The 18,335-nt window shown below is 43.5% G+C and overlaps 1 protein-coding gene across 1 annotated transcript in view; it reads right to left on the bottom strand.

Annotated features, from left to right (window-relative positions):
* LOC113648031 (transmembrane protein 65-like) overlaps positions 1-17,166 on the bottom strand; it is a 27,579-nt gene extending 10,413 nt beyond the window's left edge. The window contains exons 1-4 of the mRNA XM_027155065.2: positions 16,512-17,166; positions 1,942-1,986; positions 1,242-1,309; positions 638-692 (exon numbers count right to left, since the gene is read on the bottom strand). Of these exons, the coding sequence (XP_027010866.1) occupies positions 638-692; positions 1,242-1,309; positions 1,942-1,986; positions 16,512-16,725 (382 nt within the window). The 5' untranslated portion in view covers positions 16,726-17,166. The remainder of the gene's footprint in view (positions 1-637; positions 693-1,241; positions 1,310-1,941; positions 1,987-16,511) is intronic.
* Positions 17,167-18,335: the final 1,169 nt, after the last annotated feature.

Here is an 18,335-nt window from a genome sequence, read left to right as displayed (position 1 = left end):
ACACACACACACACACACACACACACCCCTGACTAATGCTAACAAATAGGACAAAATTGAATCAGTCCATTGACGCAGCAGCCTTGAGTGTGTGTGTGTGTGTGTGTGTGTGTGTGTGTGTGTGTGTGTGTGTGTGTGTGTGTGTGTGTGTGTGTGTGTGTGTGTGTGTGTTCTGAGGTGTTTATGATGGAGATCATGGTGTGCAGTGAGAGATCCCAGTATGCCTTTCATCCTTGAGCTAAAAAACAATAAAGCTGAAAATCACCATCAATAATCCAGCATTAGTCTCAGTGCCTCTGGAGGAACAATTCACACACACACACACACACACACACACACACACACACACACACACACACACACACACACGCACACAAGCACACACACAAGCACGCACGCATGCACGCACCTGACATCTATTCTATTTAAAACATGACCCTGCCTTTTGACAGAAGTGAAAAATCACCTCGTCCTTCGCTTGTGTGCCTTGGGGAGAAATGACATCATGGTCATGTGACTTGCTGTGAGATCATGTGAAGGAACAGTCAGGAAATTGCTCGAATGAACGCAAGAAAACACAATATTTAGTAAAGAAAAATAATTAAACCAAAAACAAGAGCAGCTGTTAAAACTGTACCTGCCATGGTGGAGATGCCCAGGATCACTCCTATAGACAACTCGATCTGAGTGCCCTGCAAATAAACACACCTCAGATCAGACTTTCACAAAAGCACCTAGTTACAATATAAAATGTTGTGTGTATAAATCAGCAAAAAGAATCATTTATTACATCATTAACTTATACATTACACATCCTCTGTTGTGTCCTAACAGGAACCAGCACTGAGAAACAGGACTAAAATCTTTGGGTTCATTTATTTTTAAACACACACACACCACACATACAATAACACACACACACACACCACACACACATACACACACACACGTACACACACACACACACAATAACACACACACACACACACGTACACACCCACACACACAATAACACACACACACACACACACACACAAACGTACACACACACACAATAACACACACACACACACAATAACACACACACACACATACACACACACATACACACACACACACACAATAACACACGCACAGAAAAAATAGAATCTTTGGAGAAATATAAATTGAAAATTGTATTCGTTGTGTTATTTTTGTGTATCTGAGGTTTCTATAACCACACAGGTGTTGTGTTTACTCACTGCAACGATCATGATGGCGTTGTCCAGGAAGCCGAAGCCGATGAAGGGAATGGCGTTGTGGAATAGAACTGGACAGAGTGAAGAAAAGAAGAAGATGAAAATGCAGGACAAAGCACAGGGCAGTCGGTGAGCCACCGAGAACACGAATAATACCCTGAGACCTTCACGTGAAATCAGGACGCGTGACAGGAGCTTGTCCTTTAACACACTCGAGGTACTCAGAGTTCTCTCTAAACAAGGCAACAAGGTTTCCAGCCATAACATTAAAGTCAGCGCTTCATTAAACACTCGCTGAAGCTCTGGAGCTCAATATACGTGTTGAGTCTGATGATTAGGGTGAGCTGAGAAGGTTACAAACACTGAACAGGATCAGTTCTGAACACTTTATATACTGTACGCTCCTTAGAAGGAGCACAGAGTCGCTTTACTGTAATAAATCAGAGACGAATCATAACTTCCTTTAAATGACTTAAAGCTGTGGGGTCTCAGGGCTGCTCAGTAATAACTCTGTACGTGCCTCGTTGTGGTTAAACGCACGGTCGATGTGGATTAGGGAGTGTGTACAACTAAAGAAACTGAATGTACGCCCATAAATTCTCTGTAGTCCTAGAAATTGTGCTCAAGACTTCAGGAAATAAAACCTGAGTAATAAACCACAGTCGTTTAAGCTAATGGGGAGACTCTGTCTCTTTGTACGTACCGTATCTCAGCTGAGCGGTGGTCGGCGGCGCCATCTCCATTTGTTCTGCAACGACAGAAAAAATAGAACCACTTTATCTCCTGACACATAAAATCACAACAAAAGGACATAAAGAGGAAGGTCATGCTTGACCAGTCACATACACACACACACACACACACACACAAGCCACAGTCTGAGCTGTTGAAGTGTTTACTGCGTTAATTACTGACGCTAGAGTCACTCTTAAAACCTTCCTTATTCCTCAGTAATGATTCTCTCTCATTTTTAATAAACAGATATGTCTGTTTGTCATCAAATAAGAGCGCTTCAGACTTCAGAAGGCGACAGAAACAGACTGTTAAGTGGTTTTTTCTCTCATTTGAAAATTTCCATATGTCATAACACATGCTGTAGTTTATTTTTTGTCTGATTCGGATTCAGAAAGCAGTCTCTCTGACAGCATGACGCACGGCTTCCACTTGAAACTGACGACCTTCTGACCATCTTCCACACTCTCGCCGCCGTGTTCTACACTAAATGCTGATTTAAAGTTTCCTTTTCACGCTCAGACACAGAATCACACGCAGCTCATAAAGCCGGCTGTCTGGAGCTGGAACACTGGGCTGCGGAACCTGCACGTCTGGAGCTCATTAACGCTCTTCACAGTGAACGTTCCTAACTTGGTTGAGGCTCCGTGTCAAAGCAATTCTGTGATTTTCACAATGCAACAAGACGCCAGCACACACTGGGTTTGTGGAATCGAACAATTTAATCATCTTTACACTAAACTACACCACCACCACATCTACACTGCACTGATGTTTACTCGGATTATATTCCATCATCAAATCTTCACACATTTGTCGATGAAGCGGTAAAAATACAGCTCTCGAGGCTCTCGCTTTCTCTCACAGTGCTTAGAGAACGTTTTGAGGTCATTCAGTGTAGTATATTACAGTCACGCAGCAGCGTTCCATTCACTGCTCTATAAAACACACTGACCATAAACACTGCATCTGCATTGTAGCCTGCAGCATTATGGGTAAAACCTGAGAGTACTGCGGAATCCGACCCATTACAGCTAGATATCGCTAATGATTAGAGGCATCCGACCAGCCGCGACGCCACGCTCCCCTGAGTCACGTTAGCACAAACACCATGAGTCATTCCTCATCAGCACTCATTCTTTTGATTCACTAAAACCAGCCTGCGATCAATAACACCATCGCTGTGCTCTCAGGGAGCTGCGACTCAAGTGAACGTCTGGGGCTTTAAAGACAAAGCAATTTTCCAGAAGGAAAGAGATGGGAATGAGAGAGGGGTCGGAAGCACAGGGTTCCGGCTAAGAAACAGCCTATAACATCCGTGGAGAAAACTTCTAACACTGTGTGTGTGTGTGTGTGTGTGTGTGTGTGTGTGTGTGTGTGTGTGTGTGTGTGTGTGTGTGTGTGTGTGTGGGCGTGTGAGTGTGTGTGTGTGAGATGCTGTAACAATTCTTAATCAGGGCTGATGTGTGTCCTAGTGCACGTGGGCAGAAGACATGCTGAAGAACCCTCAAGCACTGCTGTTGATCTCCACATGGATAGCCGGGCTCAGGGACACGATTCTCCTGGCTGTTAAAAGGTTAATACGGCAAGAGATGAACATGCCGAGAAATTTCTGAGATGCTCGAGGAGATCAATTTCACTCCTGTGCAAATCGATACGGTGCAGAAATCCGTCCACTTCCACCTCTAATGCTTTTTCACACTCCACAAGGAGCTCTGTGGAGAAGAGGCTAAATACACCAAAACTCATTCACGGTTCACTTCCTCTCACCAACAACAGCAGCTGGATTCTGGATGCTGATCAGCTGGAACCGGAGGAGGCTGATACGGCATCATGTTTTCTGTAAGGAGAAGGAGTCAGCTGTAACCTGAAGCTTTCCAACATCTTCATGGTGACCTGCTGAGGGAATGAATATTTACAGCTGCCATAACTTAGGAACAGGAAAGAACTTGTTTTCCTGAGGTGTCATGTAACTTTCAATGGATAAAAAACAATGCTCGCGATAAAATTGTAACAAAACACTTAGTATCTCTGCCTTCCATTAAGAATCTGGTCCGAAATCTCTCCTGGGAATCACGTGCACTCACCTCGCACTTCCAAATGAAGCTTCTCGGTAGAGTCGTGGCTGAAGTGTGGCTCAGACTCGAGTCGTTATCAGAACTGGTCCTCCTGTTGCTCTGGGTCATCTTAATGTGCTCGTGTTTCTCCTTCAGATATAACTGGATGATTTAAGGGATAGAAGACGGTGCCATGTTGGACAGATCCCACGTGTTGTGAGAAATAAAATGTTATTAAACACCTTCTTTAAGGACGAGAGCCAGGACGTCTGGTGAGGTGAGCTTCCTCTTCGCCTCAGGAGCGACTCCTCTGAGCCGGAACGGTGGAATAAATGAAAAGAACAAAGCAGACCCAGGAGATTCCTTAGTTGGCTTTAAGTACCCACTTTTTTCCCTCTTTTATCCATCTCTGCAGTTCTGTTCATTATGTTAACACCGAGGCAGCATTTCCAGAACCGAGTGGATGCAATTGAACAAAATCTAAACTGTTCCCTTCGGCAGTTATTGCCATTATAATTACAGCAAACACACAGTGTGAAGTCTGCCCTCGTTTAATGAATTCAGCCCTTAGTGCAACAAATCGACACAAATCTGTAATAAAGATTCATTTAAATCTCTGTATAATCCTTTCGGACTCGCTCTGCTGTAGGCCAAGGAAACCCAGAGAGCGAGAGAAAATAAAAATCGATGCAGCTCCAGACTCCTGCACATTCATCACCATGAGCCGTGTGGAGGAAAAGCGGCCGGAATGATAACACAAAGGACACCAGAGCAGGAACAACGGGAAACCATCACGGGTAAAACTGGACCAATTCCCACAAATCTGGGCTCAGCAACCATCAGACATGGTACTGACTTCAAGACAGTAAAAAGATAGCTGAATCATTTCCTGTAGCATCTCTATCTGTTCTATTGCTGTGGTAAAAGATTGAGTGAGCACGATGATGACTTAGGGCCTTTTTACACCCGGTCACTTCATGTGTTTTTTTCTCTGATCCAATCTGATTTGTTAAAACTGTTCCATTTACATTAGGCCACATGAATGCGTCTCGGCGAATCGGATATCAATCCGATTTTCTACTCCCGCCCAAAATGCAAATATATTTTACCTCACTTCCGGGGTAATTGAAATGGAACACGAGGAGTATAGCGCTGAGGTATGTGGCTTGAATAACCACATTCATTTACACCTGTCCAGTTTCATCTGAAATGCGTCCCAGACCACCTCCTGAAGTGGTTTGAGCGATCGGATTTATATCCGTCTCAAAACCGTTTTGGAGGGCGTTTACACCTGGTCTTTTTACCATCGGATAGCTATCTGATCACAGAAAACACATGAAGTGACCAGGTGTAAAAAACCCCAAAATCATGTTAATGCTACAAGACAAATCATTACCATGTTTGAACACAGAAGAGTAGGCACAAATTTTTCATTTTAGAAGTAAACTGAAACACGGATGAGGCGATATATATATCGGTGTCACGATCTGATCATACTGTCAATTTATATAACTTCACCAAGCCCATGGTCAGAGGATCAGATCAGTCATTCCACCGTTTCTTCCATTCCCATTTCCATGTGCTATCAACCCACTCGCCCAAATGAGATTTTAACTGCAGATCATTTTCCAAAAGCCTTCGACTGCTGGGGTTCAATCTCCAACAATGAACCATACCAACAAATGAGATAAAATAAAAAACGGTGATTTAGATAAGTAGTTTACTCAGAAACACTTCACTGGTCCTCCAGAAGCCATTACGATCGCTAAAAAAACAGATGAGCTAGACGTTAAAACGGTTCTTCAACTTTCTTCAATCTTTCTGCCTTTCTGTGGATCATGGTAAGTCTGGATGAATTGAATGAGGTCATAATAAAAATTCTGCATGCATTATTAACTTTTAAGAAGCCAGATTTGCCCCAGAGCCCAGAAAGATGTGAGTTGGGAGACATCGCTGGGGTAAGTACTTTAGTTTCTGGAAGAGTGCAAATATACTTTACAGTAAGTACACTTACTGTCACTTCATTAGGACCACTTGCACCCCTATACAGTCCAGGGCCGTAGCCAGCCTATTGAAAGGGTTTTTGTTTTTTTGTTTTTTCAAAAAGTGGACCATTTTGCAGTTTTTCTCCTCCTTCTGTATTTAATTATGAGATTCAATACTTCATTTTGTGACCTTATGCACTAATTTGTGCTGGATTAGCTTGTCTGCCGGTATCTTAACGAGCACGCTTTTTGATGCACCTAAATTATTTACTGCATTGTTGTCAAATCCCTTCCTCATATACCACCTTTGTCAGTTCATACACAGTTCATAAGTTAGTTTAGAGACCACACTAACAACAGGATAGATTTAAAGAACTTTACTGAAGTATTAATAATAATTATTTTCATCATCATTTCTTGACGCTCTGTCAATGCCTCTTTGCTTGTTACTGTATTTGTCTTGACACTTATGGATTTAGTACACGTGTCATGATTCAGCCCGGACTTTGGCCACGTGCAGTTGTTTGTTTACGTTTTTCGTCACGTGTCTGCCCCGCCTTCGTTTGCTCCTCCCTGTCACCACACCTGCTCCTCATTGTGTCATCATTGTTTTGTATTTAAGTGTGCCGCGTTGCCGATGGCGGCGCGGAATCTACTGTTGTCTTGTCCTGTCTTCAGTCCGTGTCCCGTTTAGTGTTTCTTTCGTTATTAAACCCTGTTGCGTTTTTGCTATCCTGCGTCTGGGTCTGATTCCTGCCCCACGCCATGACAGAAGATTCCGCCGCACCAGGACCAAGCAGGATAGCAGCTCGGGCCGGTTATCGTGGGAGCTTTTTTGTTTTGTTTTTTTTTCTCCCCCGGACTTTGTGGGTTTGGTGACATCGGTCCGCATTTTTTCGGTGAGCGACGCCGCTCCGCATCCGGTTTCTCCGCGGGGGGCACCGCCTCACTTGCAGGTTGCGGGCCATGTCGCCAGCACGAGTTTTGTTTTTTCGGTGTCCTGTGACATCGCCCCGCATTTGTCCGCCCCACTTCCTGTTCGTAGGGGGTGTTGCAGGCCCGTATTTTATGGATTTTCTGTTCTGTGGAGGATTTATTTTTTTCTTCCTCGCCCTCCCTCCTCGTTCCTGAGAGGTGGGACTGGCCGCGGTGCGTCGGGGGCGTTGCTCGGCCCTCCAGCTCGGCTGTGGACGTCGGCTGTGGACGTCGCTCGGCCCTCTCTGGCTGTGCCGCCGTGTGCCTTGCTCCCCACACCTGCCTTCGCTGTGTGCCTTGCTCCCCCCACATGCCTTCGCCATGTGCCTTGCTCCCCCCACCTGCCTTCGCCGTGTGCCTTGCTCCCCCCACCTGCATTCGCTGTGTGCCTTGCTCCCCCCACCTGCCTTCGCCGTGTGCCTTGCTCCCCCCACCTGCCTTCACCGTGTGCCTTGCTCCCCCTCCTGGACCTTGTCGGGATTTGGCGCGTCGGGAGCCGCGCCTTTGGGGGGGGGGATCTCTGTCATGATTCAGCCCGAACTTTTGGCCACGTGCAGTTGTTTGTTTACGTTTTTCGTCACGTGTCTGCCCCGCCTTCGTTTGCTCCTCCCTGTCCTGCACCACACCTGCTCCTCATTGTGTCATCATTGTTTGTATTTAAGTGTGCCGCGTTGCCGATGGCGGCGCGGAATCTACTGTTGTCTTGTCCTGTCTTCAGTCCGTGTCCTGTTTAGTGTTTCTTTTGCTATTAAACATTTACATTTAAATGTACAGCATTTGGCAGACGCCCTTATCCAGAGCGACGTACATAAGTGCTTAAATCTCTAACATTGAATACATTAATGCTGGTTCACTAAGTCACATACTTAAGATACCATGAGTTTAAAACATGTTCAAAGTTACAATGAAAAAGTGTCAAAGGTTTTTTTTTTTTTGGAAAGAAGTGCTAGTTGAAGTGTTTCCTGAATAAGTAGGTCTTCAACCGCCGCTTGAAAATAGCCAGTGACTCAGCTGTCCGGACCTCTAGGGGAAGTTCATTCCGAGGTACAGTGCGAGGAATGATGAGGGCTTTGAGGTAAGAGGGAGCTGGTCCATTTTTGGCTTTGTAGGCCAGCATCAGTGTTTTGAACCGGATGCGTGCAGCTACCAGAAGCCAGTGAAGGGATCGCAGCAGCGGGGTGGTATGTGAGAATTTTGGCAGGTTGAAAACAAGCCGGGCAGCTGCATTTTGGATCATTTGCAGAGGATGTATTGTGTTCATAGGTAAACCTGCCAGCAGTGCATTGCAGTAATCCAGTCTAGAAATGACAAGAGACTGAACAAGTACCTGAGCAGCCTGTGTGGACAAAAATGGCGGAATTCTTCTAATGTTGTAGAGAAAAAACCAACATGAGCGAGTCACATTAGCAACATGAGAGGAAAAGGACAGTTGATTGTCCATGGTTACCCCAAGGTTGCGAGCTGCGGCTGAAGGGGAGATCAGATCTTTGTGCAAGGATATAGAAAGATCATGACCTGGGGATGAATCACCTGGGATGAACATCCCTGTTGTGTTTTTGCTATCCTGCGTCTGGGTCTGCTTCCTGCCCCACGTCATGACAACACTGTGCAGTTCCAATCTTCTTGGATGCAATTTGGAGAATATGTTTCTTGTTTCCCATGTAAAGAGCAACTCGCATGGTGTATTTAATCTATTTTGACTTATTTAAGGGAAACTTTGAGACTGAAAAGTTTTGACAAGCTAACCTAAACAGAAAAGGAAATGACTGTTTATATAATTGTAATAGTAATGAAATCACCTCCCTGAGACGTAACAGTTACGTTGCCAGTAAGTTATGAAATTACCAAATCAGTACGTAACTGGACTGTACTTATCTCGCAACGTTAGGAGACCGTAGTGGCGACGTAGTGATTTGGTACTGTAATGGTAATGAATATTCGCTGGGTAGGCATCATAAATCAATTAATATACAAATCATTCCTGATAATTTACATCAAGCGGTCCGCTTTGAAGTTCTCAGAGGACTAAAGACGCGCACCGAAGGAGAGAAGCATTTCCATTGGCTCCAGTCTGCCGGTATTGGCCAATAACAAAAGTTGATATTGCACAGCCAATATCATTGAATATACCACTATGTTTAATTATTACAATTACGCTACGTTTATATGGATATTATATTGTAGACTGTTGAGTGGATAAAATATAAAAACACTTTTAATTAAAAAAATATATATAACCACTCACTCCATCATTCAGAGGCGATGCTTCACCGTTGCTTTGAAAGTGTATTGCGAGAACTCTCCCTGAACTGCACGCGCGGCACACACACACACATACACACACACACACACACACACACACACACACACACACACACACACACACACACACACACACACACACACACACACGTCCAGCTACAATAATAAATCATATTAATTTGAAACAGCAACCCAGAAGATTTGTCCGAAGCATTGATTAAAACCGACTTAAATTCTGGGCCTTTGGCAGTGAGGGTGGGTTCGTTCGAACCACCCGAACCCCCCTGCCTACGGACTTGCAGTCATGCAGTTATTTAAAAGCTTGAAATTTTCCACATCATTCTGTCTAAACTCTACTCTGTTTGTCTGTTGTGTGATCTCCCAGGAGATCAGCAGCTTCTAAAATACTCAAACCAGCCTATCTGTCACAAACATCCATGTCACGGTTACAGAGATGGGATGTTTTCTTCATACTGATATTTGATGTGATCATTATCACAAGCGCCTGACCTGAATCTGACTGGCTGGTCAGATACCTGCATCGATGTTCAGGTGTTCAGGTGTTCCTGATAAATAGGAACTCCACTTTTATTTGGGATAAACTTTTCCAATCTGTGATTACAACTTGTTTTTGAGGAATCTCACTGGAAATTATCCAACATGAAGGTGGCTGGTCTCTTGGTGTTAAAGTAGTAGGTCCTTGGACATGTTTAGTAAAAGACAAAAAATCTCTAGAGAAAGATAGAAGACTTGACCCTGAGATGAACCTAATCCAGGCCACATTAGCATTCTGCCATGTGACTCCTCAATGGCCTCCAGTGTGGAGGTCACAAAGAGGCTCTTGGATCTGACCCTGTCGGCAGAGGATCTAATTGCTGAGCAATCCGCAGTAAACCTGAGCAGTCCTGATTACTTAATGTTATTTTTCAACTTCATCGTTCACCAAGGTTTTCCATGATGGCAGTCTCAGATCATTTGGTGTGCAATGGAAATGCAGTGAAACAGTTCACTCGGAGACGCATTTTGAAGAGAAAATAACGAGGCTTTATTCATCTCTCAAGACTACTACAAGAAGGATGTTCAGAAAAAGGAAACGAGGTCAGAACGGCCAGACTGCTTAAATCTTCTGCCAAATGGCATCTGGCAGACAATCTCCATTTAGAAAGAATCACACAAGTGCATAAAAAGAGACTGTGCATCTGGTCTCCGGAGCTACTCCAGTCACCGACAGAGAGCTCACTCCTCCTGGGAGCAAGGAAGAAAGCAGCAACAGAAGACATCAATTTACAAACCTGAATACAAGAAAGAATCCAGAGTTGCTGAGTACTTCATAGCGCAACCATGTCACCAAGTACAGGGAGGACAATGTCGTTTCAGGCCAGGGTCGGTTCTAGACCTTTTTAGGGTGGCTCCAGCCCCCTGTCTGTGATCTCAGCCACCCTAAAACTATAGGTATAATTTTTACTTTCAAAAATAAACAATAAAAATTACGTTAAAATGCAGGACATGTCGTCGATGGGAAAGAAAATGATTTATCAGTTTGATCCAAGAGCGTTTTTTTTACTTTGCTTGCGTTGTAGTCTTTCAAAAGTGCGCTATCAGCTGCCTGCTTTATTTGAACGGAGAAGCACAGAGTCAGTCAGAGCTGGAGGCGTTTATCTATAACGTTAATCGGCAGGAAACCGCAAATACGGCAACCAAAAGCAGCGAACTTTCACTATTCTTATTACCAGAGTTGTAGCACAAACAAAATATTAATGCAAAAAATCCATTCAATACTAAATAAAAATAACATTTATTGATTTGGTCTCTGTCTTGTGAATATTTTTTATTAATGACGTCATTCATCGGACACACTGTTTGTAGAGAATGCACACATACATGAACTGATCTGATTCAAGACTGGCATCATTACATCATGCATAAAATTTTGGTGTCCACTTCTGCAATTTTAAATAATACCATAACTTTTGGCTTACTATGTAGTCATATAATATATGATATAAAACTCTTCTTGTTTTAAATTCTCACTGAGTGCTAAGCCCCCGTAAAGATGAAATCCTAGAACCGCCCCTGCTTCAGCCCTAAAAACTCACATTAAAGGAAGCAGCAGAGAAAAATCAAACCAGAAAACATCTGGTCTTTTGGGATGTACGACCAGAGCCGCACAGAATGGTTCCACACAGAAGTCTGAAGCAGTACCTGAATAATTGTTCTGACCCACTGACCCACAATCAGTCTGATTTGATCCAGTTCTTCTAATGGATCAACATTAATCACCTGCTTGACCCACAGCTTGTGTTACCATTATAGTATGCTCAAGTCAGGTCAAATCCTACAGCGGCAGGAGACATGACTGGACACTCGTGCGAGGTCCCTAAGCAGGGACGGGATGCACCGTGATTACAGCAGACTAGACAGACGACTAGATCAAGATATACGGAGTGTAAGATATACGGATCGGTCCTATGACCCGGCCCTGAGGAATCCCACAGCTACACCCTCTGATCCCCACCAACATATTACTGTTTATTTCCTGTTTATGTCCATATATTTGCCATTAAACAGACGAATGTTACTCTCTGCAGGTTCCATCTGTCTACAAAAATAATTTGCCTAAATAATGGTGTCGATTGCATCGCCTCAAACACAGTGGCTGCTCTCTGTAGAACTCCGCTCTCAGGCTCTCAGCATTTAAAATGCAGTGAGAATTTTTTCACTTCTGATGTTTGGTAACAGTGACAGGAATACTAATAGTATTAAAGGTCCTGCGGGATGCCACGAGACAGTGGACCTCCATCAGGCGAGGGCAGCACCGGAGGAGAAAACACGGCTGATTTCCCAGAACAAGCATTTAAACTTTACATAATGGTTGTACCAAAGGACCAGCAAGTTTAAGTGCCATTATTCACACTGACCCTGAATTCACTGTGAATCACGAGGAAGGGTTTAATCTCACTCTGTCTCATCTGATCTGTAATATTTAATTTCCTTTGAGCATACGTGGTTAGAAAAGTGAGACAAAGTCAGATCTAAAAGCCAAAACAAACCCATTTAATAAATGCCTTAGAAAATATATTGAAAACCTTTTTTTGGGACAATTTAATTTCATGATTTAAGGACAATCCACAGTTGAAGGTATTTACATTTAATTTATCTAAATCAGGGGGCACAGTGGCTTAATGGTTAGCATGTTCGCCTCACACCTCAAGGGTTGGGCGTTCGATTCCCGCCTCCGCCTTGTGTGTGTGGAGTTTGCATGTTCTCCCCGTGCCTCGGGGGTTTCCTCCGGGTACTCCGGTTTCCTCCCCCGGTCCAAAGACATTTTGGGTTGATTGGCATCTCTGGAAAAATTGTCCGTAGTGTGTGAGTGTGTGAGTGAATGAGAGTGTGTGTGCCCTGTGATGGGTTGGCACTCCGTCCAGGGTGTATCCTGCCTCGATGCCCAATGACGCCTGAGATAGGCACAGGTTCCCCGTGACCCGAGGTAGTTCGGATAAGCGGTAGAAAGTGAGTGAGTGATTGAGTGAGTGATCTAAATCAGAAATATTTTGATTTACATCAACAAGCTATTATGTTTTTAAAAGTTAGCGACTATCAGAAAACCTTTGAAGATAAATTTGTATTCAGTGTTTCAATGGGTTCCTTGGTTTGTCCAAATGAGGAACCGCACAGAATGGTTCCACACAGAAGTCTGAAGCAGTACCTGAATAATTGTTCTCTATAGCCTTGGTGAGAAGAACAAGCATCTCAGTATGCTCAACTCATCACACCTTGCCCAGAGCAGCAGATCACATGGGGATCTCCTCCTCTCAGGATGGATGGGGCTTCAATCTGATGGGATCTGCTGGTATCTGACTGGAGTGGAGTACAATTTAGTCTTCTGCTGTTATACAAGTTATATTTATAGATTTCTACAAGTTACATAAGCATGTAAAAATACATATTAGTGCACATCCCAGAGAAGAGGGCTGATACACTACTTCGGGGTGTGTGTTGTGTGGATTGTGAGCAGAGGCTCCTCTATCGCTGTGGCACACGTTTACAGATTTAATGAGATGTTTTTAAAACTGTCTATATTCAGAAACATTTCCTGGTGGTGCCATGATCTGCGGACGTCACTGCGTGTCCTTACGGAGTACACAAACACACGTTGCCTTCAACCTTCATGTGGAATGAATGAAACTGATCTTTGATAAATCTTTATTCTATAAGAGCGAGGCAGAAATCGGAGCTGGAAGCCGATAGAGTGTGCATGTGACTTTCTACATCAGTGTTCGGACTCAAGGTCATGCTGGTCTTCTCTATAATTAGACAACGCAGTGTGTACATGCAACATAAGAGGAGATACACTCTCTGACATGAAGGTGATGCTCCCCTCAATGCCACACAGTTATGCTAAGAGATATCCAGCTGTGAGCATCTGCTCTAGCTGGAAGTCCACATAGTGTTCGAATGTTATTTGATGTCCTGTGAAACAGAAAGTATCAGCTTTCCACAAAGCCACAGAGCTTTCATTAATGATCCAAGAACATTCTGGAAATCCCAAATTGTGAACTGGTGCTGCTTTCTTTAGTAAAGTTCTCATCAGGAACTTTCACAGTCATGGACTCAGTCTGCTCACTCTCCAGAGGAATCTCTCCAGACACAAGAGAAAACAAACCATCACTTCTCCATGGTAACTAGCTGGAGGACCAAGAGACAAGCATCTTCATCTGTCTGTCTGGCTCTTGAAGACAAGAGGTTACTCTGAAGCCTCTGGCTATTGGTAAGTGAAGGAATAAGTGCAGGGTTGTGAGGAAAAAATCCTCTTGTTTAATATTCAGCGTTTCTTTCTGTTCTTTCTTCCTTTTCTGTGCGCATCCCCCAGTGAAGCACGGTGGTGGCAGCATCAACAGATTGTCTGGTCTCTCGGATGTTTTTCTGACTGATCTGGCTGGTCGTCAGATATGTTTGGAATGTTCCTGATACGAGACGCTCCTCTTTAAAGCCATCATGACTTCACAGGTTCATGTTTCACAGTAAATAAAGAGCTGGTTCTGTAAAGTGAGCAAGCAGTGTGAGGTTGACCTACTCTCTCCTCGTCACTTTCTCCAGGTTATTATTATTGCGTTTAATGAGCTTTCTCTGTTTATGCTTCACGCTCATGCATCTCCTGCCTCTTTCAGCTCGTCCTGTGTCACTTCCTGTCAGTGTTTCAGCCTCACTCTGCTGAAGGCTGAGGGAAATAAGTGTACGTGACACTCTAAACATCATGTTTGTTAATTACGCCATAAATCTATCAGACATTTATAAAATTTTCTTTTGCTGTACAAATGAAACCTCCTTCGTTCCTGTCGTCTCTGATTGTTGGGATCATTTATAAAGCATGGTGTGAAGCCTGAGGATGATGAATAACACGCTGCCCTGATTCCACAACCGACACACACTGAGGCTGAATCATTTCCTTCGTTAGGTTTAGGAAACTTGACTCGTGCCATTAAGCAGGAGGAGAAGCTAAACTTAGGATAAACGCTCGCTCTTAAACAGCAGCACTGTGAAGAGACGTTACATCAGGGAGGAATTTCTAAGGAGTGTGTTGTGTGTGTATGTGTGTGTGTGTGTGTGTGTGTGTGTGTGTGTGTGTGTGTGTGTGTGTGTGTGTGTGTGTGTGTGTGTGTGTGTGTGTGCATAAATCCCTTCTAAACACGTTCTGACGTGGAATATTTCATATTGTTCTAATTTTCATATAAAACACACTTTGATTCAATTTGAGGATTTTATTGACTGATGTTCTGGAGCTCGTCGTTTACTTTACAAAAAAAAAATAATAATAATTTTATCGTGTTTATGTGTGTGTGTACATAAGTGGGTGTGTGTATAAGTGTGTGTGAATGCGAGAGTGTGTGTTTGTGTGAACATAAGTGGGTGTGTGTATAAGTGGGTGTGAATGCGAGAGTGTGTGTTTGTGTATGTGTATGTCTGTGTGAATGTCTAAATGAGGTGTGAGTGTGTGTGAGAATGTCTGTGTGTGTGGCTGTGTGTGTTTGTGTGTGTGTGTGTGTGTGTGTGTGTGTATATGTCTGTGTGAGTGTGTGAATGAGGTGTGAGTGTGTGTGAGAATGTGTGTGTGTGTGTGTGTGTGTGTGTGTGTGTGTGTGTGTGTGTGTGTGTGTGTGTGTGTGTGTGTGTGTGTGTGTGTGAATGAGGTGTGTGTAATCAAAGCCAGTTGTCAACAGGAGTCAATGACAAAGTCGTATGGTGTTTAATCAGCTGTTTGTGATCTCATTAGCTTTTACCTTCAAGCTGCTCTCACACAGAAAAATGTCTCTCACACACGTGCAATCTGTAACCATGACAACGCTGTTTCCTGTCGGTCTTCTGACTGGAAATGATCAGTTTACGTTTATTGACGAAACACTGCTACTGCTCTGTGATCCCTGTTTAAGTTCTCTGGTAATTTCATGTTGAACTACACACTCACTGCTCCAGATGACTAGGTAGGGCTGACCCCTTAATAATCAGATAGTTACACAGAGCACACACAAGTGGGGCAAAAAGAAAATGCACAGAGAGAGTGTAGAGAGTGTAGACGACATACAGAGATATAGAGGCTGCGTTAGAGGATGTATAGAGGACATAGAGAGGGTGTAGTGCATGAGAGTGTACAGAGTAAGTGTACATAGAGAGGGCATATAGAGAGTGTACATAGAGAGGGCATATAGAGAGTGTACAGAGTAATTGTACATCGAGAGGGCATATAGGGAGTGTACAGAGGTAGTGTACATAGAGAGGGCATATAGAGAGTGTACGTAGAGAGAGCATATAGGGAGTGTACAGAGGTAGTGTACATAGTGAGGCCATATAGAGAGTGTACATAGAGAGGGTATGTAGAGTGTACATAGAGAGACAGGCAGCATAAAGGGTGATTATTGTGAGCAGCATTGTTTTGGGGAAACATATTTAGGGGCGGGGCTAAGCGGACTACTACAGAGAGCCGAGTGGGCGTGGCCAGGTTATGAACATAAAACAGTAAAGATCCAATACATAACAGCACAGTCGTGTTATAGACACGTTATAGAAATGTTATACAGTTAAAGCGTCCTTTATGAATTAAGAAGAATTTATAACATTACATATAACTTTAAATGAATGTTAAACAGGTTATTAAAGCAGGGCTGCGTCCCGAACTGCACTCTTCTACAGCACACACACACACACACACACACACACACACACACACACACACACACACACACACACACACAGTTGTACTCACTCACCCTGTGCAATGGCTATGGACTCGAACCGGTGCAGTTCCCGCAGAAGGCACGAGCGCTCAGAAGGATGGAGGCCGTAGATGAAGTCTCTCGCGCCCTGCGGCGAGTTTAGCGGCTCCACGGGCTCATTGCGCGCGTGCGTACCCAGGTTAGAAACGGGCACGAGCGAGCGGAGCGCGAGAGCCGGCCGCAGAACTCTGCGCAAATACGGCAACATCGCACGCGCGCGCACGCTCAGCGGCACGGGGCACGGGCGGAGAGAGGGGTGCAGGGAGAGAAGCCTCTAACGGACCACCTCGCGGTGCGCGTGCAGTGAAGCCAAAGGCGTCCCGTTAACACCGTTATACTCTCGAGCCAAAATCCACGGATCATCCAAAGAACGAATTTATTAACAAGCTTCTCCGAAAAGCCCGGCGATTAAAATCGGTTAAAAAGTCTCCCAAATTATGGCATCTTTCAATCATGTCGTTTTAGGCAAGACAACCGTTTTTCCAGCTACACGCGCACCCTAGGAATATTTTCTCCCGTCGGAATACAGCTTGCTGTCTCGAGCTCTTACGTAGCTATGACGACTCTCCTGACGTTTACGTCCATTTTACAGTACAGTACAGCGCTGTCCTTACTGTAACCGCCTACTTCATAACGACCCTCATACCGGAAGTAAACGTATAGGATAAACGCATAGGACATGTTAGCCGGGCGGCCATCTTGGACAGGGCACCTTTCAAAGTTATGCTCAGTGACAAGAAATAATAAAAGCAACACAGATAGATAGATAGATAGATAGATAGATAGATAGATAGATAGATAGATAGATAGATAGATAGATAGATAGATAGATTTTAATATTGATGGCTTAATTAGGATTTAATAAATTATGACCATTGTTATAGTTTAAATAATTTGGTCTGAAAAATAAGGGCAACATAACGTCAATATTTAGCATCTCTTTATAGATTTGTACTGTTCATGACCTTACCAAAATGGCGGATTCCTTGTCCTCTTAAAACGGCTAGCAAAAGCGGCTAATATCGTTGCGTTTCCAAATGAGATGTTCGCATATAATAAATTAATTAATTTTATACAGAATTGTAGCAGGTTGATTAATATCGTGCTAGGTTTACGCAAAAATACACATCAAATATAGGATAATTATATAACTAAAATAACTGAAATTCATTCACTTCCGGAAAATGTATTTCTATCAGAAAAAAAGTGGCTGATTTCCATGTATAAACAGTGACACCCAGTGGCGGAACTCCGTCACTAGATTAGAGTACTTTACAAGTACAAGGCAACGAAATGCAGTTTAGGTCTAACCAGAGAGCAATAGCAGTAAGTGCAGGATATACAGTTTGTACAAGATTTAGATAAGTTAAATAAAATGGTAATATGGAAGTGATTTACAGATGTGTGTGTACTATGAACATAATATACAGATGGCTATAGTTATAACTGAAATTTACAGAAGGATGTAACAAAATATATGGCTATTTCTATAAACAGTAATTTACAGATGTGTATGTCCTATGAATATAATATACAGATGAATATATATGTGCTTTGAACATAATATACAGATGAATAATAATCTTGGTTGGACCTTCCAGAGCTACTCAATGGGCTGTTGGGCTCATGGGTCATGGGTTCGAACCCCAGGTCCACCAAGCTGCCACTGCTGGGCCCCTGAGCAAGGCCCTTAACCCTCAGTTGCTCAGTTGTAAGTCACTCTGGATAAGGGTGTCTGCTAAATGCTGTAAATGTAAATGAATATATATGTACTACAAATGTAATATACAGATGGCTATTAGTATAAACTGAAATTTA

This window comes from Tachysurus fulvidraco, chromosome 3 (assembly GCF_022655615.1).
Source record: "Tachysurus fulvidraco isolate hzauxx_2018 chromosome 3, HZAU_PFXX_2.0, whole genome shotgun sequence".
NCBI classification, from domain to species: Eukaryota; Metazoa; Chordata; class Actinopteri; order Siluriformes; family Bagridae; genus Tachysurus; species Tachysurus fulvidraco.
Note: the sequence above shows the minus strand (reverse complement) of the source record. Positions and strands in the feature narration are given on the sequence as shown.